At 64.6% G+C, this 25,609-nt stretch overlaps 1 protein-coding gene across 2 annotated transcripts in view; it reads right to left on the bottom strand.

Annotated features, from left to right (window-relative positions):
• Positions 1 to 11,488: 11,488 nt before the first annotated feature.
• Positions 11,489 to 25,609, bottom strand: part of LOC125643141 (solute carrier family 12 member 9) — a 48,436-nt gene continuing 34,315 nt past the window's right edge. For both annotated transcript variants that reach the window (XM_048865318.2, XM_048865317.2), the window contains exons 10-13: positions 18,081 to 18,273; positions 15,090 to 15,264; positions 14,675 to 14,821; positions 11,489 to 13,147 (exon numbers count right to left, since the gene is read on the bottom strand). In XM_048865318.2, coding sequence (XP_048721275.2) covers positions 12,354 to 13,147; positions 14,675 to 14,821; positions 15,090 to 15,264; positions 18,081 to 18,273 — 1,309 coding nt within the window. In that variant the 3' untranslated portion in view covers positions 11,489 to 12,353. The remainder of the gene's footprint in view (positions 13,148 to 14,674; positions 14,822 to 15,089; positions 15,265 to 18,080; positions 18,274 to 25,609) is intronic.

The following is a 25,609-nucleotide window of genomic DNA, read 5'->3' on the forward strand; positions in this document are numbered from 1 at the left end:
TGTGCCTTGTTTCAGTGATTAACCCCCTCCCTGGTCAAAGCACCCTTGGTTCTAGTCCGAGCATGGCTCATGTCAGCTCCCAGCCGCTGGGGCTTGTCCTGCCTTCAGCTGCTGCACCCAAGAGCCCTCGACTTTCCGACATCTCCTCCCTGGGGAGGTGCTGAGCCCCTGCTTAACTTTCCCTTGGAGAAAGCCCGGACACTGAGCTGCTTTGGCCTCTCCTGCTCAGGCAGCTTTCCCAGGCCTCAAATCCTCCTTGTTGCTCTCTCCTGAACCGTTTCCTAATTGGCACCGTGCTGCTGGAAGAGCCCCATGCCGCTGGCCACGGCGTCCGGTAATGCCCATGCCACAGCCACGCCAATGTGCCATTCCCCTGCCCCGACAGCCGTGCAGAGCAGCCACCCGCCTGGCCGCAGCATGGGCCAGGGTGCTCACTTTTAGTGGTGTCTCCTCTGACCTCTGCTGTCCGGGCTCCAGCCCCCGTCGGGGGTGTGGGTGGCGCTCTGTGCCCTGGTATCTGACCTGGCATGGGGCTGTGTTGTTCTTGCTAAGTCCCACTAGGAGTGATTTGCTGGTGGCCGTGCCTGGCTTGCCCGGGGGGTTAACCCCAGCTCTGCACCCCAGCATTTGGCTGAGCTGGGAGACAGCGACCGGACGGGGTCATCTCTCTGCCCATGCAAGCAAGACACCCGCAGAGCGGGCCCAGCTCCCAGACCCTCTCTGCCCAGCGAGCGCCTGGCTCCTCTCTCCTGGGCCCCCAGGTCTCCGGGTGTAGCTGGATCAGCAGCAGAACTGTCCAGCCCTGGCTCCCCCAGAGAGATGCCCCTGCATGGCAGGTACAGGGCCCAGCAGGAGTCAAGCTGGCCTGGTTTGCACCTGGTGCTGGGAAGGGCTGAAAGGGGCCCCTTGACCTGGGCTGGGGGAGGAGGGGCAAGGCCCCAGCAGCCTGGGGGAGTGTGGCTTGCCCACCTGCTCTCGGTCCCCAGGGTCGTGGTGGGGCGGGGGCAGGCAGGGCTCCTGCCCCAGCCGCTCCATCAGCTGTCGCCAGGTGCAGGCCGAGCCGGGCGGGGAAGGAGCTGCCGGGCTAGCACAGGGACAGCCAGCTGGAGCGCTGAGAGGGTGACAGAGACCCCTAATCAGACAGCTCGGTGCTAATTGGCCAGGAGCTGCCAGTGTAGGGCCCTGCAGGCCAGTGACCCCACTGTACTGAGAGGGCTCCAGCAAACTAAGATGCCCCCAGACCCCTGCTCCTCGGCTCGCTGGTCTCGCGACCTCAGTGGCCGGGAGGGTCCCTGCCGTGGTCTCTGCCAGCGTGAAGGAGCCTCGGCTTCCCCTCCCCACATCCAGCCCTGTCTGCTGCCTTTGCAGGCGAAGCGAGGAGCCTGGGGTTGCTTGGCGCCCTGGGCATAACTGCTTCCCCAGCTCCTGCTCTCCTGCAGCAGGGAGTTCCCCAGGCCGACTTGCTCGCCTGTGTCAATTGTCTCCCAGTGCTCGTCCCTTCTCACAGTCTTGGGGCTAAGGGGACGTTTTCACTAGCCCCCCCCCTTCCTGCACGGGGTGATAGCTAGCTCCGGCAGCGGGGCTGGCCTAGTGGGCGCTGCCAGCGTGCTTGGCATGTGCGCCCGGGAGGGGAGGGCCGGCCCAGAGCTCCCAGTCTGCCTGGGGTGTGGGCGCCACGTGCAGGCTGGAGACCGGACCGGCTCGGGGGGCAGGAGGGGCTGTGCTGGAGGCATTGATTGCAGAGGGGGGTTGTGGGAAGGGCGGGGAGCGTGTTTGGGGCACATGGGGTGGGGCAGCATGGAGGGAAGGGGGCAGTCGGTCTCCCCCAGACCTTGCAGCCTGCCCAGCTTGCTCCCCAGCTCGGCCGCCCCTCTCTGGGTCCAGGGCCCAACCGAGCAAGCAGAGACCCGCCAGGTGCAGCTGCAGGGCCGGGAGGGCCTGCTGGGAGGCGCTGTCCAGGGGTGTTCGGGAAGGGGCCTGTGGCAGGGCAGCCAGGGTACCACAGCCAGCCCCTCTAGTCGAGGCTAACCCGCCTCACGGAGCAGCCCCCCCCAGGTCTGTATCTCTCCTGGCAGCAGCGTCTGTGGGTCCCAAAGGCTAACCTGGGATCTGGCAGGTGTGGGGGGTTGATTGCCCAGCCCGTCCACATAGCGCCCCCCAGGAACCTATAACGGCTTGGTTCTCCTGCTGGGCATGTGGCCGGGGTCTGAGCTGTGACCTCTACATTGGAGGGGGACGTGGGGCGGGGGGGAGTTGCGAGGCCGTGGAGGGGTAGGTGTGTGGCCCTCCCCGACTAGCTGAATTTCCCCCGCTCCCCCTGCCCGAGCCTGTGTCCCCATGGGGCTGGGTCATGCTGTAAGCACTGGTAACCATGGCTGGGAGGTTGGGGCAGGGTGGGGGGCAGGTGTCAGGGGGAATTAAATTCACCAGCTGCAGGAATGTGTGGAGTGAAGGGGTGACCCCCACACACACTCCATCCCAGCACTGAGCGCTGAGAGCCCCAATGTGGGGTGAGAAGAGACCACCGGCCGTGGGGAGCAGGGGCTAAAGAGGGGTGTCTGTGTGTGCAGGGGTTGTGCCGGGAGTGGGTGACACGGTTCGGAGGTGTGTGTGTTCAGGGAGCACGTTGCCACGGGCAGGACAGTGGGCAGGTGCTTTGGCAGGCAGTGGTGTGTGGGCAGCCGGGGGCTGGGGGTGACATGGTGAGGCGTTTAGCGCATGCATCTCTAGTGTGCAGCGTTTTGTGTGTGTTGTTACGCTGGGTGTGTCGGGGGTGGAGTGGGGGGACCCTACGGTCAGGGCCCTACCCTGGGTTGTGGGAGGTCAGGGCTCAAAAGCCCAGCTTTGCCACAGGCACCATGCGCCCTTGGGCAAGGCCCTTAGCCGCACTGTGCCTCAGTTTCCCTCTGCACAATGGGACAACTGCTGGCCCTGCCCAATGAGGGCTGTCAGGCTCTTGGCTACCTCAGGGCTGGAGACCAGGGACGTAGCTTGGAGAGCTGCATTGTGGCTGATGCTGTGGCCTTTATTGTGTAGTCGGGTTACTGTGTGTGTGTGAGAGACAGAGAGCGCAAGGCAGTATTTCGGGAGTTAGGTTACTCTGGGGGGGTGGGGAATTGCGCCAGCCAGCGTGCCCCTTGCTGGCTGAGTGTGGCGGGGGACCAGACCGGCCAGGAAGCTGCCCTCTCCTCGGGGTGCCAAGGGTTCACTCTCCTGGAGGACGAATTTGCACAGCCTGGAAAGCGAACATAACGCAGTGTGCGGCTTGTGATGTGCTTTTAATTACGTCGTGATAATTAACAGTGTGGGCCCGGGCCCCGTGCTGCCCCACCCTGATCGTAAATAAAACCAGCCACCTGGGCCCTGCCAGACCGGTCTGTGTACTTCATTCCCTAGCTCCCTGAAACCCAGTGTGTCCCCCTCTGCAGGGTCCGGCCGGCCGGGGGGCAGCGTGGGGAGAGGCCCCATTGCTAACAGTCACACAGATGGCCCCTCCAGGGGTCCCCAGGTAGTGTGCTAGGTTTGGGGACCCCCGTTGTTGCCGATTCCAGCATCGGAGGGAGACCCCCCGACCGAATCCACAGTGGTACCGCTTGCCCAGTGGTAACATGGTAGGTTTCCATTCTTACCCCACCCTGGGCCCAGCCACCTGCCCCCCCCCATCCTTGCCACATGTTCAGCAGGTGCTTCTGGGTAATAGGCACAAGCCCTTCCCCTGGGTGGAGCTTGCCAAGTTCCTCTGCTCACGCTCTCCTGGGGTCGCTCTCAGTGCCGCGGGCGTCCCTCCTGGCGTCCCTGCTCTGCTCCCGGGGCGGCTGCCCGTGGTGCCAGCCAAGCCCCAGGGACTTGCCCCTGAAGAGAGCAGTTTGTCTCCTCCCCACCGCTCGCCATTTTGGGCACCGTCCTTCTGAGGCCGGGGTGCTAACACCACAGACACCGACCGGGAGGGGCTGTGGAGTGGTGCTAAGACCCTCCCGCCCCCGCGCCATGAGCCCCACCTCTCCCAGGCTGAGGGGCTGGGGCGGGTCCAGCGGGCAGGGGCACCAGGCACGCTGCCAGGCTGCTCGGGTGGCGCCAGGCTCCTTGGGACGGAGCAGCCGTCGCTGTCAGGATCTGCTTCCCCTGCTGGGGAATTGCTGGCGAGGGGCCGGGGGGGCCGGGGGGGAGGCTCTTTACGAGCTTTGACGACTTGACATTGGGAGCGATGCCACCTGCAGCATGGCCCCGGCTCCCGGCTGATTCATCTGGAGACGCCGCACGGCAGAGGTGCCTGGCGACGACAAATGCCGGCCAAGGCCCCCCCACCCCGCCACGGGCACCGGCTCACACGAACGCATCTGGGGGGGCTGGTGCAGAGTCCAGAGAGAGGGGCACAGCCGGGAGGATGGGGGCCTCTGTGTGGGGGAGACGCTCACCTTCAACCCCATGGTGGCCCCAGCTGGGCCGGCGGGAAGGGGGGGTGGGCGCTGGGGCTCAGGTCCTGGCTGGGTTGGCGGGGGGGACGCTGGGGTTCAGGGCCCTGGCTGGGCCGGCGGGGGAGGGGGAACGCTTGGCCGGTGGGTGGACACTTGGCCTCGAGCCCTGACTGGGCTGGCGGAAGGGGGGTGTGGGAACGGGACGCTGGGTCTCAGAGGGCAACGCTGGGGCTCAGGCCCGGGCTGTGCTGGCCGGGGCACAGGTTGAGGGGACATGACAGACACGCTGGGGCTCACGGGTGGACGCTGGGGTTCAGGTCCTGGCTGGGCCGGCGGGGGGGACGCTGGGGTTCAGGACCTGGCGGGGCCGGCGGGGGGGACGCTGGGGTTCAGGGCCCTGGCGGGGCCGGCGGGGGGGATGCTGGGACTTGACCAATGCGGGGTTCAGGTCCTGGCTGGGCCGGCGGGGGGGACGCTGGGGTTCAGGTCCTGTCTGGGCCAGCGGGGGGGATGCTGGGGTTCAGGGCCCTGGCTGGGCCGGCGGGGGGACGCTGGGGTTCAGGGCCCTGGCTGGGCCGGCGGGGGGGACGCTGGAGTTCAGGTCCTGGCTGGGCCGGCTGTGGGGACGCTGGGGTTCAGGGCCCTGGCTGGGCCGGCGGGGGGGACGCTGGGGTTCAGGGCCCTGGCTGGGCCGGCGGGGGGGACGCTGGGGTTCAGGCCCTGGCTGGGCCGGCGGGGGGGACGCTGGGGTTCAGGGCCCTGGCGGGGCCGGCGGGGGGGACGCTGGGGTTCAGGGCCCTGGCTGGGCCGGCGGGGGGGACGCTGGGGTTCAGGACCCTGGCTGGGCCGGCGGGGGGGACGCTGGGGTTCAGGCCCTGGCTGGGCCGGCGGGGGGGACGCTGGGGTTCAGGACATGGCTGGGCCGGCTGTGGGGACGCTGGGGTTCAGGACCTGGCGGGGCCGGCGGGGGGGACGCTGGGGTTCAGGGCCCTGGCGGGGCCGGCGGGGGGACGCTGGGGTTCAGGACCTGGCGGGGCCGGCGGGGGGGACGCTGGGGTTCAGGGCCCTGGCTGGGCCGGCGGGGGGGACGCTGGGGTTCAGGCCCTGGCTGGGCCGGCGGGGGGGACGCTGGGGTTCAGGGCCCTGGCGGGGCCGGCGGGGGGGACGCTGGGGTTCAGGACCTGGCGGGGCCGGCGGGGGGGACGCTGGGGTTCAGGACCCTGGCTGGGCCGGCGGGGGGGACGCTGGGGTTCAGGGCCCTGGCGGGGCCGGCGGGGGGGACGCTGGGGTTCAGGACCTGGCGGGGCCGGCGGGGGGGACGCTGGGGTTCAGGGCCCTGGCTGGGCCGGCGGGGGGGACGCTGGGGTTCAGGGCCCTGGCTGGGCCGGCGGGGGGGACGCTGGGGTTCAGGACCTGGCGCGGCCGGCGGGGGGGACGCTGGGGTTCAGGCCCTGGCTGGGCCGGCGGGGGGGACGCTGGCACTTGGCCGACGCTCGAGTTCAGGGCCCTGCTCAGACAATTCAGTCCTAGAGTGAAATCAAGGGACCCCCAGCAGGGCTTGGTCTGAGACAGGTGCCCGGGCAGCTGCGGCCCACGGGTGCCTCTGCACCCACCACCCTGCTGCTGGGCCTGATGCTGGGCCCACGCCAACACGTCTGCAGGACGCTCTCACCCCCCATGGCCATTCCTGGGCTATGAGACATGCAGGTGCCCGCATAGCAGAGCGGCAGCCCGGCCTGGCACTGTCCCCAGGACAACACGCACGCTGGGCGCCATCCGGCTGCTGCTCCCCAGTCTGGTAGGTCTCTGCCCAGCCTCCCACGCCCTGTGTCCCGGGCCAAACGACCTGGCACGCATTGCTGCGTGTGCATCGCTCCCTCGACGGCAGGGCAGCAGCTGGCAGCAGGGAAGCGGGCACCAGACTGTGCCAGGCCTGGGGATAAGCTGAGGGCGTCAGCGTCCATCACAGCAGGCATTTACCCTTTACAGGATCCGGGGGTGGGGGGGTGGGCACGGAGCAGGCCTGGGACTCGCCTCAGCTCTCCTGCTCCAGCCCCCACTCAAGCCAGCTGCACTCAGGACCGGCCAGGACGCCTGGGTTCTCCCGCCTCTGTGCAAAGTGCCTTGGGATGACGCGGCCTCCTGCCCCTCCCCCCACCAGCACCCTGGGGACCCCTGAGAGACCGGGCAACCAAGCTGCATCAGGGCATTGCCAACTCCCCCAGCTCAGCCCAGCCCAGGCCTTAATTCCCGCTGGCGCCCCCGACCAGGCTCTTGCTGCCTGCCTCCCCTCCCCCGCCCCCAGCGCATTCGCTTCGCAGCCCCCGGCAAGCCCGCTGCAATTCCCCACCTGCTCCGGGGCTAATCGGAAGCGATCCATCATCTTTTAGTCTGCAAAGCCCTTCGCGACGTGGCAGGCGGCTGATATATTTATCTGCCGTCACCGAGGCAATTTCCTCCCCTCCCCCTAATCAATAGCTGCCGGCCCAAGGAGAAATGGCCGGCGTAATTGGCAGAGCCGCTCGAGCTGCCGCCTGGCTCGGCGGCCCGGAGCCATGCAGGCCCCGGGGCTGGCACCCAGGCTCCGGCCTGAGGCCGGGGGATCCCGGGCAGGGCCCTTCGCCCAGCCCCCGGCCCGGCGTTCCCCGCTTAGCCGCGACACGCCGCGCCGGGGGCCTGCCAGCAGCGCTGTCGTTGACTCACCCGAGTGATTTACGAGGCCGGAGCGCTGGGCTCCCCTGCTAATTGCGAGGGGCTAAGGACAGCCCAATGTGCCGGCCCCACGCATGCATCCTTGCTAGAACCCCTGGGAGGGTGGGGTGCGAGGGGGGTTGATGGGAAGGCCAGAGGGGGATCAGAGCACAGCGGGGCGGAGATGGGGGTCTGTGATTGTGGGCACAGAGGGATCACAGCCCAGCAGGGAGGTCGATGGGGGGTGGTGATGGGGCCGTGGAGAGGGATCGGGGTCCCGCGGGGTGGGGGTCGGTGGTGGGGGGAGCAGGAGGAGGGGACACCCAGCTGCTCCCTAGGGAGGAGCCTTGGCCCTGCACCAGCCAGGAAAACGCTGCAGTGAATTACCCACAATGTCAGCTGGGTGGGGGGATTCTGAGCAGCATGATCCAGCTGTCAGTTCCCCCCATCGCCCCAGCCCCTGGGCAGGCTGGGCCTGGCAGCCTAGGGGCAAGCCCTGCCCCACTGTTAAGAGAGACCAGGCTGTCTGGGGTCAGGCCCCATCGGTGCTGCGTCTGCCTGGCTGGGACACAGGCAGGGGTTACGTGGCAGCCCTGGCTCTGGGCCCCGGCCCCTCCCTCTCCACGGCCTGCCCCCATTGCTGGCCCCGGCTCCCGCGGGCGGCTCTCCCGGCGCCTTCCCTGCTGATGGGCCCAAACGAGCGGGGCCCACGATCTGCTTGGAGCGGCTGCAGTGCCCAGTGCCATGGGAGAGCCGTGCCACCCTGGCACCTCCCGCTGCCCTGGGCGCCGGGCCAGGCCCCAGCAGGCCTTTCTGGAACTGGTGGGGACCCAGGCAGGGTGACGCCCTATGGCTCGGCCCGGCCTGCTCCTTTTCTCTGACGCCCCCAGTGGGTGATCCCTGTCAGTGCTGGGGCAGGGGGGGAGTTGTGGGGGCAGAGCCACCCCAGGGACAGCAAGGATGAGGGTGGGGGGCACAGGTGACAGGAGCCCCGTGGAGCAGATGGCAGCCCTGGCTTTTAAAGGAGGCAGGGTGGGCTGGTGGGTAAAGCCCAGGGCAGGACGCCTGGGTTCTCTCCCCAGCGCTGCCACTGACTGAGTGACCCTGTACTTCAGTAAAGTCGGGCTGATGATGCCAGATCAGCTCTAGTTCAGTGCCCATCCCTGGGGTGGCTGGCCCCCCTTTGTAAAGGGTCAAGAGCGGCTCAGACGCAAGGGGCAGCTGGGGTCTGCTCCAGTGCGTGGATCCCCAGCCTGGCTGTCCCGGGGTCTCTGCCAGTGCATGGATCCCTAGCCGTCCTGCTGGCTCTACACAATCCCCGCCAGGGATGGATGCAAGGGCAGGACATCGGTACCACGTGTGCCAGGCCCCCATGCCCAGCCACTTCCACATGCCCATCAGCATCTGAGCTGCAGCCCCTGGGGCCGGGAGCACGAGGCACTGGTCTCCCCGAAGAGGAAGGCTCCTGGGCTGCCAATCTGGCCACGCTTCAGCCAGAGCCAGCGGCGCGTCTGGCATGATCCCAGGGGCTGCTAAGGAGAGGTGGTGCCGTGGCGAGACAGCGCCAACGGGTAGTGGGGACACACCGAATTAAATTCATCTGCCTTTGGCTCTCCCCTGACAGCTCCTCTCTTGTGCTGCTGGGCCCCCAGCCTTGGGAGGGGGCGTGCTTTGGAGAGGGTGGGGGGCTTGGATCCGCCCTGGCATCGTGCCACCCGCTTGGCATCCAGCCCAGGCCCTTCAGCCATAGGAACGTGACACTCTCTGTCCTACACCTTTCCCCCTCCCCCCGGCCCCGACTCAGCCACGGCCCTGTCAGCACGGGGAGTGGCATCCCTGCCCCGTGCCAAAGCACACGCTGCAGGGACTGGTTTGGGTGGGCAGCAGGGGGCGCTCTCCCCCTTGGCAGAGCTGGCCCCAATGCCCCGGCATAGCACTAAGGGTGCTGCACTGCTCATGCTCACAAAAGAGCCCCTGGGGCCTTCCTCAATGCCAGGGCTCTCAGCTGCAGGGGCCTGGCCGATTGCCAACTCATTTCTCTCCCTGGCCCCTGCTGCTGGAGAAGGTTCATGGTACCAGGGTCTGTGATGTGTATGGCCATAGCTTACTCCTGATTTTCCAACCATGGCACTCCGCTGAGCTGTCGGGTCGTGAGACTGCGCTGTTCGAGAGCCGAGGTGCTCCACACCAGAGGTGGCTGCACTGAGGCAGGAGCTGGAATCCCATCTGGCTTATGATGCATGTTGGGGGGCCCAGGCATGTCAACGTGGCGCCTGGTCTGGGGCAGCTGGAGAGACGCGCCAGAGTGACGAGCGTGCCGGGAGCGGAGGGGAGGCCCAGGATGCTCCTCTCCGGGTGCCCTAGTGCTGCTGGGACACTGAGAGGTTGGCATCAGCTAACCGGGCCCATCCGGCTGGAGCGACGGGGTGGGGGACAGCCAGGGCAGGAGTGTGCATGCTGCACTTCCAGCAACATCGCCCAGTGGGGAGCTCTCTGCACCCCAGGAACTGGCTCAAAGGGGCAGGGCCTCCTGGCTAAGCTGGACCCAGTGCTGCAGTGATTTCAGGGGAACAGCCCTGCCCCCCGGCAGCAGGGTGGCAGCGTGGGCCCAAAAGGGCAGTTCATGCTCCATCGGGGGGCTCTCCAGATGAGAGGCTGCACTGCCCAAGCTGGGGCCATCCTTATGGGGCACAGCAGAGCCCCCCATGGGGCAAGGCCGTGCCCTCCCCAGCTGCAGCCAGGAGTCTCCTGCCTTAGCTATGGCTGGAGAGCTCAGTAACGGCCCCTCTGCAATTGCCACCAGCTCTACCTGCCCCTCTTCCCCTCCCCCCCCCACAGATCTAGGTCCCCCATCTGCCTCCTCCTGCCCCATCCCTTCCCTGCCTGCCTCCCACCTCCTTTCCGGCCCTTCCAGCCGCCCCCTTGGCTGCCCAGTTCCTCACCCTCCCCACTGCAGCCCTGGTTCAACACTTCCACCCTCCAGAACGACCTTTCACTTGTCCAGGTCTTTCCCCCACTTGGCTCTGTCTGTCACTATGGCCCCCCTCCGCCCCCCACCTGCACTTCACCCCTCAGCCCTTCACACCCAGATCACAGACAGATCACCGGCGTCGTAAGCTAGCCTGGCCCCCAGCGGTACCGTGGTGTCTCTCCATGTTTCGCTCTCCTCCACCTGTCCCTCTTCCGCCCTCCCCACTGCGTGGTCTGCCCCGCCAGCCCTCCACTGCCTCCACCCCTGCTCTCACAGCCGACCCCCACTCCAGATCTCCCCCCCGGCTTGCCCCTCACCGTACAGCCATGCTTCAGAAAACCCACCCTTGGCCCCACATGCCTCTTCCAATGCCGCCCCAGCTCCCTTTCCTTGCTGAGCTCTTTGAACGCAGCTACAGGTTCACCCCACCCCACGCCAGGCTCCAACGACCTCTTCCTGGCCAAAGCTAGAACCAGCCCTCCAGCTTCCTCCCCGGCCTTCAACAGCGCCGGCCATGCTCCTCTTCTCCACGTCTTGTCTTCCCTGGGCTCCCGCCACTGTCCTCTGATCGCTGCCTCAGTGTCCCCCTGGGAGGATCCTCTCACCCCTCCGCCAGTGCTCTGTGGGGGCTCCCCAGGGCTCGCTCCTGGGACCTCTTCTCCCTCCACACCTTAGCGCCAGGTGATCTCATCCACAAAGACAAATGCTCCTCCCATCGCCATGCTGAGGTCTTCCAGCTTCCCCACCCCCTCCGGGCCAGTCTCCTGTGCAGACTAAGATTTCAGCCTGTCTTTGACAAGGCTCAACCGGAGCTCCTAATCTCCCCTCCCAAGCCTTCCTCCAGCCCCACCACCCTGCCCGTCACTCAACTCTCTAGCCCCTCACAGCCCGGCTGGGTCCAACCCCTGCTGATTCCTTCTGCACAGCGGCTCTTGGCCCGGCTGTCCCCGCGTACGCCTCCCTTATGGCCGCCTCCTTCGCTCCAGCCTTGGCAAACGCCCTCCCCCCCATCTCCATTCAGAACGCTCTCCCCTAGCCCGGCACTGGGGCCACGTCAACCCTCTCTTCGCTCCCCCCTCCAGCGCCGCACACACAAGCTGCTTGTCTTTGCAGTCCTGGTCCACCCGCCTCATCAGCTCTCCCTGATGCTCGCCTCCCATCAGCCCATGCTGCCAGCCTCCATCGCCCACCTTGGCGCTTTCTCCCAGGCTGCCTGTCAGGCCTGGCAGAAGCTCCCCGGGACCACTTCCAAAGCTACATTATCCCCTTGCAAACTCTCCTTTCCTGGGATGCCTACAGCAAACAGGGCGGGCTCAGGCTGCGGGTGGGCGCATCCTGCACTGGGGCACCCGCCAGGCTAGTGTGGGGGACAGCTGGAGACGTGGGGACAACATCAAACCCAGAGACTCAATAACCAAGGCCAGGGCTCTGCCTGGAGCCTCCCATGGCAGATTTATTTCAGTAACACGGTTCAGTTCAATTTAAGTTACTGGCAGCTTCAGGACACGGGCCCTGCCCGTCATCCACGCTGGGCTAGGGCCATTGCACCTGCCGGGGTCTTGTTCGACTCCACGCCCCCCCTAGATCCCAGCCCGCCAGGGAACACAGAGACTCCAAGGCGCTCGTCACGTGCTCCTCGTGTCTCATGACAACCGGCCTTTCACCACCAGGGGCGGCCGGAGTCTCCGTGCCCGTCACTGCTGCTGCCCAAGCTTCTTGGGGGCTGACCGGTTCTCCAGCAGGGGCACGGAGCAGTTCAACAACTCGCCCACAGTCGGCGTCAGGACGAGAACCCAGGTGTCCTGAGCCCCCATCCCGGCCGCTCTGCTGGGCGTTAGCAGAGTGACCGCTGCGTGTGCTTTGGCTCGTGGGATTGCCAGGGCCTCGTCCCCACACCGCACCAGCAGGGCCAGGAGCAAGGGCAAGGGCTGTAGCCACAGGCCGGGTGCTGTGGGGCTGCAGAGGTTGGGTTAGGAAAGGCCTGACGGCCGGGAACCTGCGGAGCAGTCCAAGTCCCGGCAATTCGCCAGCCACTCACACCAGCCAGGACAGGGCATGACTAGCAATCACCCATTGGGAGGGTGCCCAGCTGGCAGAGCAGCAGTGGGGGTGCAGGAGACCTGAGTGAGCACGGGGTGTGTGTAGGGATACCCGGGTGAGGGCAGCATGGGGGGAGAGCTCGGGGGATTCTCTGACAGGGAGGTGCTGAGCCAGCCTGGTCCCAGTGCCGCAGTCCCCTTGCCCGTTGCTGTGCCAGGCCTGGGGGCTGGGCCGGGCTAGAGCTCGGTGCTGGTGACGGCGCTGATGCCGTGTACCAGCAGGGTGGGGCCCAGGTCCCGGGTGAGCAGCTCCAGCTGGTGCAGGTAGCTGGGGTAGAGGCTGGTGTCGGCGGGGGGCCGGGGCAGGTAGAGGAAGCGGATGGTGGGCGAGGGGCTCTGCTCCAGGATCAGCCTGTTGGCTGCTTTCAGGTACTCGTCGGAGATGCAGGTGGCATTGCCAGGGAAGTTCATGGTTGCCTCCACCGGCCTGGCCCGCTGCTCCTGCTGCTTCTGCCAGTGCAGGGCCACCACGGCGTCCCAGGGCACCATGTGGATGGCAGCCTGGATGCGCAGCTCCTTCAGCAGCTGGCGCAGCTTGTCCTCCTGCCCGCGGGTCCTGGCCCCGGTCTCCACGCACAGGAAGAGGCGGAGCTGGGCGCGGCGCCAGGAGCGCGCCATGCTGAGCACGCAGGCCATCTGCAGCAGGAAGAGGCTGCAGGTGTCGGCGTAGCGGGCGCTGTCTGGGCGCAGCAGGTTGAGGGGCCAGACGTCGATGGCGGGCGCCCGCGCCTTGTCGAAGTGCTCGAAGGAGCGAGCCAGCATCACGTTCCGTAGCATCTTCACCGCGTCGGCCACCACGGCCACGTACTCCTGGGGCGACAGCCTCCTGGGCGCCGTGGGCCCCCGCACTGGTGGGAAGCTCAGCAGTGCCGTCTCCTCGCTGCCCTCGAAGGCCGGGTGCTGTGCCAGCCTGTCCTGTGGCACCGTGCCGTCGTAGAAGCCCAGCACGATGGTGTTGGGCCGCATGCCACCTGCGAGACAGAGCGCGGCCCAAAGTTAGTTGCTGGGGCTGGCTGCTCACAGACATCACCCTGCCAACTGAGCGCTCCCGGTGTCCCAGCCCAGCCTGGGGGCGCGGGGCCAGTGCATCTGTGCCCTGCAGTGCTTGGGGGCAGCCCCTCGGGCTCTAGGTACTCTGTGCTGCCGGCCGGCCTGCCCTGAGAGCAGCACTGAGGCTGGCAATGGCCCACCGGGCCACCTTCTGCCTGCCTTGCTGACTCAGCACCTGGCAGCTGCAGTTCGCTGCACCACGGCTTTGCCCTACTGTGCAGAGCCAGGGACTATTGAACCTCCGGAGCCAGGAGTGAGGAGGTGGGGATTTGCTGTAATATTGTTACCAAGCTGATGTGTGCCTCAGTTTCCCCTATATGCTGCAGGGCTATTTAGTGGGAAGAAAGGGCTGTTTGGTCTCTGCAGAGGCTCAGAGACTCATGGCTTTTGGCTGTCTGGGGCCTGGGCCCCATATCATGGAGCATTTTGAGAAGACAATGGCAAGCCCAATCACTGGGATTTTGATACCAACGCCAAGCTGTGTTTGCCCAGCTGGGGAACAAAGGCTGGAGGATAGGGGGCGAGATGGAAGTTAAGTGTGGGGAGCTGTCTGGACTCACACCTGAACAGGGAAACAGAGAGGTCACCGGCGGGAGGGCTGGGGCAATGGCTGACCAGGATGGGCCAGGCTGTAACCGTCTTTTCTCTGGGCTCACCAAGGCCGCCCTGTGCTGTGTCCTTTGACTAATAAACCCGTCTGGGTGCCAGCGCTGGGTGCTGGCGGAGGGCTGCGTTGCCCCCTGACTTTGTACAGGTCTCCCTCAGGGCTCTGCCTCAGTGGGGCTGGCTGAGCTGAGCTCACGTGAGAAGCAGGCCCAGGCCCAGCCTAAGGAGGCGGTGAAGCCGTGGGGCTCACCCTGGAGGAAGATGAGATCCCTCGGGGGTCTGGAACACTGCAGGGGGCCTCCCAGAGACTGTTCCGAAGCTGGGCCCATGGCCCCGATCCTGTGGGTCTGTGACACCAGCCCTCGCGCTCTGCCCCGGCTGAGCACCATGCCCTGGGCAAGGAGGGGTCGTCAGCTCCAGCTCTCCCAGAGAGGAGGGGGGATGAGCCAGCTGGCCTCCCAGGGGGAGCGAAGCCATGTCCTGCCCGAGCTTTCTGTCGCCACCGGCTCCCACCACCTGGCAGGGGAGGGCTGGGGTGGCTGGTGTGACACCCACACACAGAGTGTCCCCCCAGCTCAGGAAGGGGCTGAGGGCAGGGGGGGGAACATGGGCAATCCCAGGCTACATTGGCCCAGGGCCCACGGCTGCCCTGAGCAGGGAGCAGGCATGGCAGTTCAGGCAGGCATCTCTGCCCCATCCCCACAGCTGCCAGGAGAGGCACCAGCAGGAGGTAACCCTGATGGCTGGGCCATGGGCCCCCCTCCCGCAGAGCCCAGCACAGGCCATGCGGCTGGGGGGGCTGCAGGTGGCGAGTGGCATCCGCGAGGTGGGCGGGGACTCACCCAGGCCGGAGATGAAGAGCAGCTGCTGGACGCCGTGTCTCACCGAGTTGGCCAGCGTGAGATTCACGAAGGCTTTGACGTTCAGCCTGTCGACCAGCAGGAGCCAGGAGTCGGCGTGAGTCTGCAGGGGGTCGGAGGGCAGGGAGTCTGGGGAGAGACGGGGCAGCGTCAGCCCCTGTGCGCTGAGCCTGGTGGTGAGAACAGCCCCCTTCCCTGAGCTGCCAGCCCCAGGCCCCACACCCGGGGGGAGCTCAGGTCCGAGGTGTCCTCCCTCTTGCAAGAGCGTCACCCCCAGCCCCTGAGCTCTGCTCCCCTACGGCCTGGATTGCCCGGGGGTTTGCTCTGTCACCACGGCAGCCCCCGCGTGCCAGCCCCTCTGTGCCATGGGGGCCCGGGCAGCAGGCCCTGCTCTCACCTAACTCCGCCAGCTCCACGTGGCCCAGCACGTACAGGCCGCTCTTCTTCAGGTCGTTGATGAAGCTGATCAGCTGGATGCTGGACCGGGGGTTCTGCACCATCAGCAGCATCTGGGGGCGCCAGAACTTGACGTGCTCCTTACGGACGTCCAGCATCAGCAGGTACTTCCGGACCTGGCGGCAGGGGCAGAGCGGAGAGTCAGGGCGGACAGACTCCCCCCAGATTCAATGGCATCTCGTTAGCCCTTGGCTGGCCTGAAGGGAGCCTGGCATGGTCTGTGTACCTGACATAGGCACCTCCGCACCCAGCTGCCCCCTACCCCTCCCACTCACCCCGGCACAAGGAACAGGGGCCGACTCAGCTCTGGGGTCCATTGGGAGCCAGTGCCATTCCAGTGGGGCAGTATCTGCCCTGTGCCAGGGTGGGGTGAGCGCTGGGGAAGGCGGGGCTGCAGAGTCTTCCCCGCCAAGTCCCACCAGCCACCAAGCCCCGTCTACACTAGGGCACACACTGCCCCACGGGCGCAGACAGCCTCAGGCATCACCCCCTGGGGAGGTGAGAGTCCCTCTCAGGCGGGAGCTGTTGTTTCTGCCTGTGGGCAGTGCCTAGCTCAGTGCGGGTGCTACCCCACTGCCAGGGCCTGTCTGTGGCACGCCTAGGAGCCCATCACTGCTTCACACCAGCCCCAAAGACGCGGGGGCCCGGGCCTGGGCAGCTTGGCCCTTTGCCTGTTTGTTACAGGACCCCCCAGCTGGATTTCATACAGCTCCTGAGCCCTGCTCACCACTGGTCTCCCCTTGCAAAGTCTTTTTTGCTTCCTGCCTTAAATGGCTGCATGGTAGATAGCTGCCATGTTCTACCCCAGAGGTGGCTGCATTTCAGAGGTGAGGCTCTCGTAGGCACTGACTTCCAGACGGTTTGTGTGATGAAGTGGGAATTTACTGTGACATTTTTATGACCCCATGTGTGCCTCAGTTTCTCCTGTATTTCGCATGGCTACCCAGTGGCCGAGGAAAAGGAACTGTTTGCTCTCAGGGCAGGCTGAGAGAGAGACATGGGTATGAATGTCACCCGTCTGAGCCTGAATGGATCCTTAAAAGGACTGACCGAGGCTGACCCCATCTGAGTGGAAAATCTGAGAAGATCATGGCAAATCCAGTCACCAGGACATTGACACCTGGCAACTGATGCCCAGAGGGAGAGGGGTTTCCCCACCGCTCAGCAGGGAAACTGAGCAAAATCCCCCAGCTCGAGAACAAAGAACTGGGAAAGAGTGAGGTGGAGGGATCGGAGTTGGCTGTTGGAAAGAGTCGGGCCTCTCACCTGGGAACTGCCCCTGGAGGTCAGAGTGAGAGAGAGACAGAGAGAGACAGAGTCTGAACATGGAGTTCATTACAGCTTGACTGGGCTCTGGCCTAACCAGAATGGGCTTGGACTATGCTTTAACCTTCAGTTCTCTGTGCTCATCTAAGGACTTCCTAGGCTGTGACCAACTGACTGATAAACCTGACGGTTTTTGACACTGAGCGTCACTGCAAATACTAGTGCGTTAATCCCTACAGGGTGGACAAGTCTCTACCAGGGTCCGTCTCAGCTGGACTCTCTGGACGGAGCTCACAGGGTGAAGCAGGAGGGCTGGAGCCCCAGTGGTCCAGGCTATGGAGGTGTGTGGCCTCCCCCGAAGTGAGACCTGGGGGAGTCTGGGGGTCTGGCCCGGCAAAGGGCCTGTCCCATAGCTGGGGGCGTAGCTCTGATCCTGGGGACCCGTGAGCTTTGGGATGAAATGGACAAGATTGCTGCATGGGGGGGAGGGGGGAGAAGGACAGGACACACCTGGGGAGGGGGAGGTGCTAGGTAGGTCGGGCTGAAGCAGGTCAGGAGCTTGCTTCCTCCTATGCTGGAAGTTGTCCAGCCCCTCCCCCGCATTTTACACCCCCCCCCCCATTCCTTTCAGCCCCAAGAAAACAACATCCTGATTCTCTGTAACTCAGCACCCCACTGGTGGCAGCTCCTCCACCCCCACCCCAGGGACACCCCCAGAGCACAGGCGCGGCTCACACCATGTGCTGCAGGTATGGGTGGCTTTAGTCCCCTGCAGAGGCCAGGGCTCTAGGTCCCTCCATGCCAGGGGGGAAGGCAGGCACCTGCCCCCACTCACTTCTAGTGAGCCTCAGTGGCTTTCCCTGCTCTCCCCCTCGCTCCTGGGGGGTGTGAGTGGTGCCCCGGGGCCAGAGCAATGCAAACGGCACAGCCCAGCTCCTCCAAGCCTCACGCCATTGCTTTCAATGGAAATTAGGAACCTAAATACCCTTGCCTGAGCCACGTTCACCCCGCCCAGCCAGCTCCCTGAGCCCCACAGACTAGGAGCCCGACTGATCTCACACTGGCGTCATCAGGAGTGACACCGCCGAGGCCTGTGGAGTAATGTGAGATTGGGATTGGCCTCTGGGTGTGGCTCGCACCGGGGACAGTGCCCGCTGCTAGGATGGTGCCCGCTGCTAGGACACCACCTGCCATCAAAGGCAGCTGGCCATTCCCTGAAGCGTGTGACTCTGGAGCAGCCCCACTGACCCCACAGGGTCCCCCCGCATTTACACCCGTGTCAGTGAGAGGAGACCCCCCGCTCCTGTTCCACTCACACCGCCCGGCGGAACGGCAATGAGGCGTGAGCTCCCGAACGCCACCCCGGTGCTCCGCGCAGCATCCGTTAAGCTCTAATGGGAGTTTTCAGCAGTGATCTGACGCCTCGAAATGACAGGCTGGGCGGGCGAAGTGGCTCCTGCCCCGGGGCTGGGGAGGCCGCTGGGAGCGTGAGCCCAGCGCTGGGGAATGGGGCCAGGCCCAGGCTGCGCTGGGGCAGGAGATTGCTCTGAACGAGGAGGGAGCCGGGACTCCCAAGGCGGCAAGGTGAGGGAGGAAGGTGCCCCCGATCCCCAGCAGGGAGGGGGCAGGCCCAGCTAACCTAACCGGGGGAGGCGCCCACGCTTACCTGGTGGAAGATGAGGGCCTGGCTGATGTAGCCCCAGCTGCTGCTCGGGGACAGGTAGTGCAGGGCCAGCAGAAGCAGCAGCATGAAGGCCATGCTGGCCGAGGCGTAGATGGGGCTGATGAGGAACATCATGACCCCGCAGCCCAGAATGCCCAGCACGCAGGTGTGCCAGGTGAAGTACTGGAACGTGGGCCTGCAGGGGACAGCAGAGATGGGTCCTCAGCACGGGCAACAGGAGCCAGGAGCCGCGCAGGCACCTGGCTCCTCGGCTAGCGAGAGGGAGCCCAGGGCTAGTCAGCAGGGGCAGGGAGAGGGCTCAGGCGGGGGTAGCCTCGGGGTCGGGCTGGTTCTAATCCAACTGGGGACTTGTGCAGGGGCAGAGGGGGGCAATCTTTCCCGCAGGAGAGCAGCCAAGGGGAGAACCGGACCCAGCATGACTGACCCCTCTGGGAAGGGGCATCGGGAGAGGGCCACGCCAGGGCCGGGCTTTACAGCCGGTGGTTCCCAATCCCCATCCCAAACCTAGCGCTTGGGGCCTGTGGGATGGACCTCCTAGGCCAGGCACCACCTTGACCAGCCAGGCATGGCGAATCCGTCACAGCTCAACTGCCCACGATGGCAGGAGCCACTCGTGCTCCGTGGCACCAGCGGGCACCAGCCCAGCCTTCTGGCTGGTGAAAACGGGACAGCCGCTGGCCAGCCGCTTGCCTTCATCCAGCAGGGCCCTGAGTCCGACCACACCCTGGCTGTCTCCCCACTCAGCATCCATGGGGAAGAGCCCTCCCCGGCCCCCCAGCGCAGCAGTGGCTGGATGGGAGGCATGGGCCGAAGGCTCTCATGGGCTGCTTTATCACTGGCAATCCTTAGTTGTTTTAATTTCATACTTGGGGGATGGGGGGGTCGGACCTGGGGATGAGCCCAGTAGAAATACAGTTCCCCAGTCCGGGGCCGGCGCTCGAGAGGGGCTGGGATTTCCAATGGTGCATGTTATTAAAAGGCCGGCGCAGGGCTCAGCTTGGGGGGGGCGTATATGGCTTAATTACCCAGTACTCATCTCACCCGCTGTCTGAGCGAGATTGCCTGGGAAGATTTAAGGAAGGCCGGTAATGATGCTCCCCACCCCCAGCCGCAAGCAACAACCCTGCAAACCAGAGACAAAGGCCAGAGGGGAGGGAGGCGGGGGCAGTGTGGGGGGGTTGCTTCTGCTCTAAAGGGAAAAAAGGTGAATAATAAAGTGAGATTGCGGCTAAGTGGGGAATCGATCCTCATAAACGCTCCCCCCACCAGCCCAGCAGAAGAGCCGGCTGGGATGTTAACTCTTAGGATGCTGGCAGGTGACATGCATGCTCCCCCAGGTCCCTCCCGCCCTCAACCAGGGCCCATCTCCAGGGCCCGCCTGGTTGCAAGCGTGCTGGGGAGGTGTACACCCGGAAGCGCCATGGTACCAGAGTGCCAAAGCCCTGACAAAGCCCTGGCTGGGATGATTTAATTGGGTATGGGTCCTGCTTTTGAGCAGGGGGTAGGACTAGATGACCTCCTGAGGTCCCTTCCAACCCTGATATTCTATGATTCTATACCAGCTACCCCCCATCCCAGCACCTCATGGGGACGCTGCATTAGCCGAGGGGGACCAGCCCACTTGGGGAGCAGACTGTCCCAAGTCCCGCTCCGCCAGGACCATGCCACTCGACCCCAGCAGCACCTGTGTCGCCCCGGGGTGGGGAGCCGGGGGCAGCCCCGATTGCCCGTACCATGGAGCTTTGGGCTGGGGTCTCAGCAGGCCAGGCCGCGCAGCCAGACGGACCCATCCTCTCCCTCCGGGGGGGCTGTGGGTGGGCACAGGCCGCCCAGGGGCGTGCTGGCGCACGGTCTGCTCCTCAGCCCCCACGGCAGGAGCGTTCCCCGCCCAGGGCACCCTTCCTGGCGGGCACGGGGTCCCTTCCCCTTGCGGCTGGGCATGGGAGCCGGACCAGCCCCCCACCGACACCTGCTGGCAGGGTGAAGGGCAGCACTGAGCACGCAGGGCTGGAGGATGTGAGGGGAATTCAATGACTCAGAGCGCCGGGGCCTGCCAATCACCGCGGAGAGCCGGTGCCGGGTGTCTGATAACAGCGGCAGTGATCGATTGGGGAAGGCATTTTATCCTTCATCTCCACGCTCCCCGTGCGTAATCAAGGCTGAGGGGCCCCGATCCGGAGCTCTGCGGCACTGCCTCTGCTCTCACTGGAGGCTACAGGAGCAGGCCTGGCAGCGCCTCTGGGGAAGCACCCAGCACCCTGCAGGATGGGCCCAGGAAGAGCTATCTACAAGGGGACACACTGCTCTGGGCTGAGGGGCTGGGAAGCCCTGGGGCAGGCAGCAGGGTGCTGACAGAAGAGGGAGACTCCTAGCCTCAGCCCCATGCCACAGCCAGACAGCATGGGCTGGAGCAGGGGGCATGGGGCTGAGAATCAGGCCCCATGGCTCTGTCACGAAGTCCCCGGGTGCTGCTCTGGAACTGCTCCCTACGCAGCCAGTCAGGACCTGGGGAAGTCTCCTCTCTGGGAGCAGCCTGTCTGCAGGACACACAGCTCACACGGCTTCCACCTTCCTGGGTCTGACCTCGGAGCATTCAGCCTCCCCTGCCCCTCCGTGAGCTTCCCACAGTGAGTCCGCTCAGGCGGGGCTCCTGGGGAAGCCAGAGGGTCCTGCACCCCAATTTCGCAGTCAGACGGGACTCTCAGCCAGCCAGTAAAACAGAGGTTTATTAGATGACAGGAACATGGTCTAAAACAGAGCTTGTAGGTGCAGAGAACAAGACCCCTCAGCTGGGTCCATTTTGGGGGGCAGGGAGCCAGACAACCACGTCTGCACTTCACTCCTTGTCCCCAGCCAGCCCCAAACTGAAACTCTCTGCAGCCCCTCCTCCTCTGGGCTTTGTCCCATTCCAGGGCCAGGAGGGCACCTGATTCCTTTGTTCTCCAACCCTTTAGCTCTCACCTTGCAGGGGGGAAGGGCCCAGGCCATGAGATGCCAGGAAACAGGGTGTCGGCCATTGTCTGTGTCCAGACCCCTGCACACACCTGCCCTCTAGGGCTCTGCAACAATCATACACCCTTATTCCACCACCTAGATACTTAAGAAACTGAGGCACCCCCACAACATTCAAAGGAAACATTAAGAACAGTCCCGCTTCCTCACAGGCCCCTTCCCAGCTCTGCCACTGGCTCCCTGTGTGACCCCAGGCCTCAGTTTTCCCACGGATCTTCAGGGGGAGGATTGTGTCAAGCCAAATTCGGGGCTTATTTTCCTTCAAAATGTGTCTGGATCATTAATTCCTTCTCATGGAGGCCTCTTGGCTTCCCCAGCTGGCTGCGGTGCCCAGCAAACTGGAGCGGGACAGGGACTGTCAATTACCATCCACTTAGTAATTAGTGCTTGGACAGCTGGGCCAGCGGGACCCCAGACACACCTGAAACTATCCTGAGCTCCTCGAGCCTGTCTGCTCCCGTGCCTCCATGCAGAGCTGCCCAGCTCCCCTTTGGGGAGACGCTGAAGACATGCGTGTGTGGATGTGGGCACACGTCTGCCGGGGGAGGACGCAGAGTTGGGCCACTGTCACTAGCTCCCTCTGAGTTTTAACCCTGTTGCTTCACATCTCACCAGATCACAGGCCACGCCCAGCCCAGCGCCCTGCGCGCCCAGCACTCAGATCTATGGGGCAAACGCCAGATCTCACCGGGCCAGGCCACCTCTCTGGTTTCCAAAGGCTGGGGAACTGGGGGCTCCCTTCTGCCTGCTCACCGGCCCGAGCTCTGGGGCTTCTCCCCATGAGAGGGTTTGAGCATGTCCTAGTGAACAGGAAGGGGTGCTCAGGGCCGTTGCCCCCAAAGCCTGAGCCCAGCATCCTGCGTGAATCGGGCGGGTGGTTCGGCAAGCGTAGGGCTGGGAGAGGAGACTGCAGCCAGGCAGCCCGCTCTCCTTATGTGTCAGGCTGCTTGATCGTTAGCTAATTACATCGGAAGCCGCTAATTGCTCTTTGTGCGAAAACGAGCCCAGTGCTGCTCTGGGCAGAGCAGCGAACAGCCGCGGCCTGGAGGGAACATGCCTGATGTGTCCTTGTGTGGCTGAAGCAGTCGCCCCCAGCAACAGGCTATGTGCATGAGCTGCAGCTGGCCAGCTCCTCTCGCCCTGCTGCTGCTCCCCGGCTCCCTGAGATTTCTCCTCCTCTGACCTCTGCCTAGCCCCAGGGTAAGGGGTGAGCGCCGGGATCGCACCCGAGAACAGCTTCCCATTATCCCATTATGCTGCTTGCCCCATAACGGCCAGCTATTTGCCAGGAGCACTGGGGAGCAGTAACAGACGCTAGGCTGGGGTCTAGCCCTTAGACACTGCAGTCTAGAATGATCAGAGATACACATTGTTGCAACAGATGTTCTTGCCTGCACCTGTGCTCCATTCATGGTCACAGAGCCAGAGCCATGCCCTAAAGCAGCAGGAGCGTACCATGCAGGGGGACAACTCTGCGGCACATTCCCTCTTGGGAATCTCCTTTCCGGGCTGAACAAAAGGGCAGCGTTTGGCCGAGGAAATCCTCACAGGGCTTGCAATTCCTCACATTGGGGGAGCTCAGTGCACAGGTGCTGCAGGAAGTGGCACCCTAGTTAGATACCAAGGGGACCCCCATCTCCCATCTGAGTGAGAGAGGGAGGGAGCCAGCGATCATGCCAAAGGCTGGGAATCCCGTTGCCATGAGGCTTGGACCCATTAACTTCTTCATCCCTAATCTACCTGGGAGATGGGCACAGAGCATCGTCCCCATTTCACAGGTGGGCAAACTGAGGCAAAGCGGGGGAGTGACTTGTCCAAAGACAGAATCAGAACCCCGGAGTCCGGGATCCCAAGCCTAGGTCAGCCCGTGAGGTCACAAACGCCACCTACCACTGGCAGACCCCGAGAGCTCTTTGGGGATGATTATGGTGGTGAGTTGGAGTTCTGGAGACGGCTCCGGCAGGGAAGCTCCAGGGAGGTGGAGACGGCTCCGACAGGGAAGCTCCAGGGCATCCCAAAGTGCCAGCTACGCTGCACCCTGGGCATCGCTGCCCGGCTTCGCTCTGTGCGGGAAGCAAAGCGGCCCTGCTGGAGAGACGCTGCGCCACTGAGTTGCCTGCATTTGGTTTCAATTACAACCCGCTCTCGGCGCCGTATATCAAGGCGTTATCCGTGATTTACAGAGCGTGGTACAATATAATCACAACTCGGCAACAATGTGCAGACCAGATTTACTTCTCCCAAGCAAATATGTCTCCGCGTAATTCATTACCCAACGGGACTTCAGCTCACAACTCATCATCAAGCCATTACCCAATGAGACTGGCGCTCACGACACATCACCAACCTGCTGCCCAATGGGCTCGCAGCTCAGGACTCATCATCAGCTCGCCGCCCAACGGAAGCCATGCCCGTGCCTCGGCGCCGAACCGCTAGCCAATGGGACGCCAGCTCGCAACTCATCATCAATGCCCGGCCCAATGGGGCATCAGCTCACAACTCATGCTTAAACAACCCGACTTTGGTTTATTGTGCCCCAGATTTACGGCTTATAAACAACTTATTATCTGACACGTTTCAGCTCATTGCAAAGCCGAGGCACGGGTCATAAACAATTCATTACCCACTGCGCCGCCAACAGACTGCAGGCTGAATCAGCGCCAACCCCTGGCACGGGCGCGCCCGGCGAGCGGCACTCGCTGGAGCAGATCCTCCAGGGGCCGTTCCTGCCCTCGGCCGCACGGCTCAGCATGGGGCGAATTCAGGGCTTGGGAAGGCGGGGAGCACTCGGGGAAAACGCCCCCCTCCTCGCCTCTTCCGACCATGGCAAAGCGGGACCCCCACCAACGGCCCTGGGGGCCAAGGCTGAAGCCAGATCGACCAAGTGCAATCCCACTCGGGCACTGAGTGACGACAGATCCGTGGCCTCTGAGGCAGGAGGCCCGGCCTCCCCAGAGCAGCTGGTCTGGAAACTGTGCAGAACCGCCCAGCACAGGAGTCTGCTGCTGGTGCCCGCGGGTGGCATGGGCAGAGCGCGCTGCTGCCATCTGCCCGCTACCCGGGGCAGCTGCAATGGAGGAGAGAGGGGCTGGCAGGAACACAAGCAGCGCTCCAGCAAGCCCAGAGGAGGAGCCTCCTAGGAAAGGCCAGGCTGCAGGATCCAGAGCAGGGCAAGGTGGGGAGGGAGAGGGGCACATGGGAGGCCCAGAAGGGGGGCGACAGGAAATTAAGGGAGAGGATGTTTCCAAGAGAACTGAGGACCAGAAGGAGAACCAGGGAAAGTGAAGGCAAAGCCCCGAATTTCCCAAAGACGGAGGGTGTCAATGGGGCTGGACCGGTGGCCCCGCGCCTGAAGGCCTCCCTTTCCCTCCAGAGCGGGTGCCGCCAGCCAAGCGCCCTCTGCAGGGAGCAGCCAGAAGGAGCACCCGCCAGCCTGGGGGCTACAAAGCCAGTCCGCTTGTGCCGAGCTGGCTGTGGTCGCCCTGGCGCTCTTGAGTGCGGCAGGGCTGGGACCCACCACCTCATTCTGCCAGCCTCTAGCCCCCTGGCCAGGCAGCATGCTGGCCTCAGCAGCGGTCCCCGTCCCCTGCTTGCGCCTTGCCCAGCTCAGGAGAGCCAGCGGGTGGCTTGACCCAGGGCTGTGTTGTGGCTGCAGGAGCCAGCATGAAGTGGCCCCAACCGGGCGGGAGTGGCCCCCTCTGGGCTTGCTGGGTGCCAGGCTGCTGTGATCACAGGGCGCAGGGCATGGCCAGGCTTTCCCACCCCTGTTCCTCTGCCCATGGCCCCGGGAGTTGGCGGGGACTGGCATCAGCTGCGGACTAGCTGATGGCTACTGAGCCGGCCTGGAGAGCAAGGGAGGCCGGCCAGAGGCGATCACAACTCACACTGAGCCAAGGCGTAGCCCAAGGGCCCTCAGCGGGCTGGAGGACAGGCTCTGCACCTGGGCAGCTACAGGTGGCTGCAGTGGGCAGGAGGTAAAAGCTATTTGTCACCTGCCTGGCCCCGTCACTGGGGGGGCGGGAGGGAAGTGGGGGATTTGCTCAGCATGGGCATGTAATACTGAGCTCTGGGAGGGGTTAGTGGTTAGAACGGGGGTGCCTGGGAGTCAGGACTCCTGGGTTCTGTGCACAGCTCTCAGAGGGGAGGAGGGTGTAGTGGGTTAGAGCAGAGTGGGGATGCCTGGGAGTCAGGACTCCTGGGTTCTGTGCACAGCTCTCAGAGGTGTGTGGGGGGGTGTAGTGGGTTAGAGCGGGGCGGGCGGGGTCTGGTAATCAGGACTCCTGGGTTCTCATACAGCTGTGGCATGTGACCCTGAGCTATCCTTTGCCTCAGTCCCCCTCTCCTCTGCCAGAGGGGGCTGATGGACACTTCCCTACCCCAGGAAAGTTTTGGGGGGCGCAGCGCCCCCTTCTCGGGCAGGTGCCAGGAGGGGAAGCTACGTTGGAGTGGGGAGCTCAGGTCAGCTGAGGGGAGAGAAGGGGCTGTGGCTGGGGGTGCGG

The sequence above is a fragment of the Caretta caretta genome, chromosome 9 (assembly GCF_965140235.1).
Source record: "Caretta caretta isolate rCarCar2 chromosome 9, rCarCar1.hap1, whole genome shotgun sequence".
NCBI classification, from domain to species: Eukaryota; Metazoa; Chordata; order Testudines; family Cheloniidae; genus Caretta; species Caretta caretta.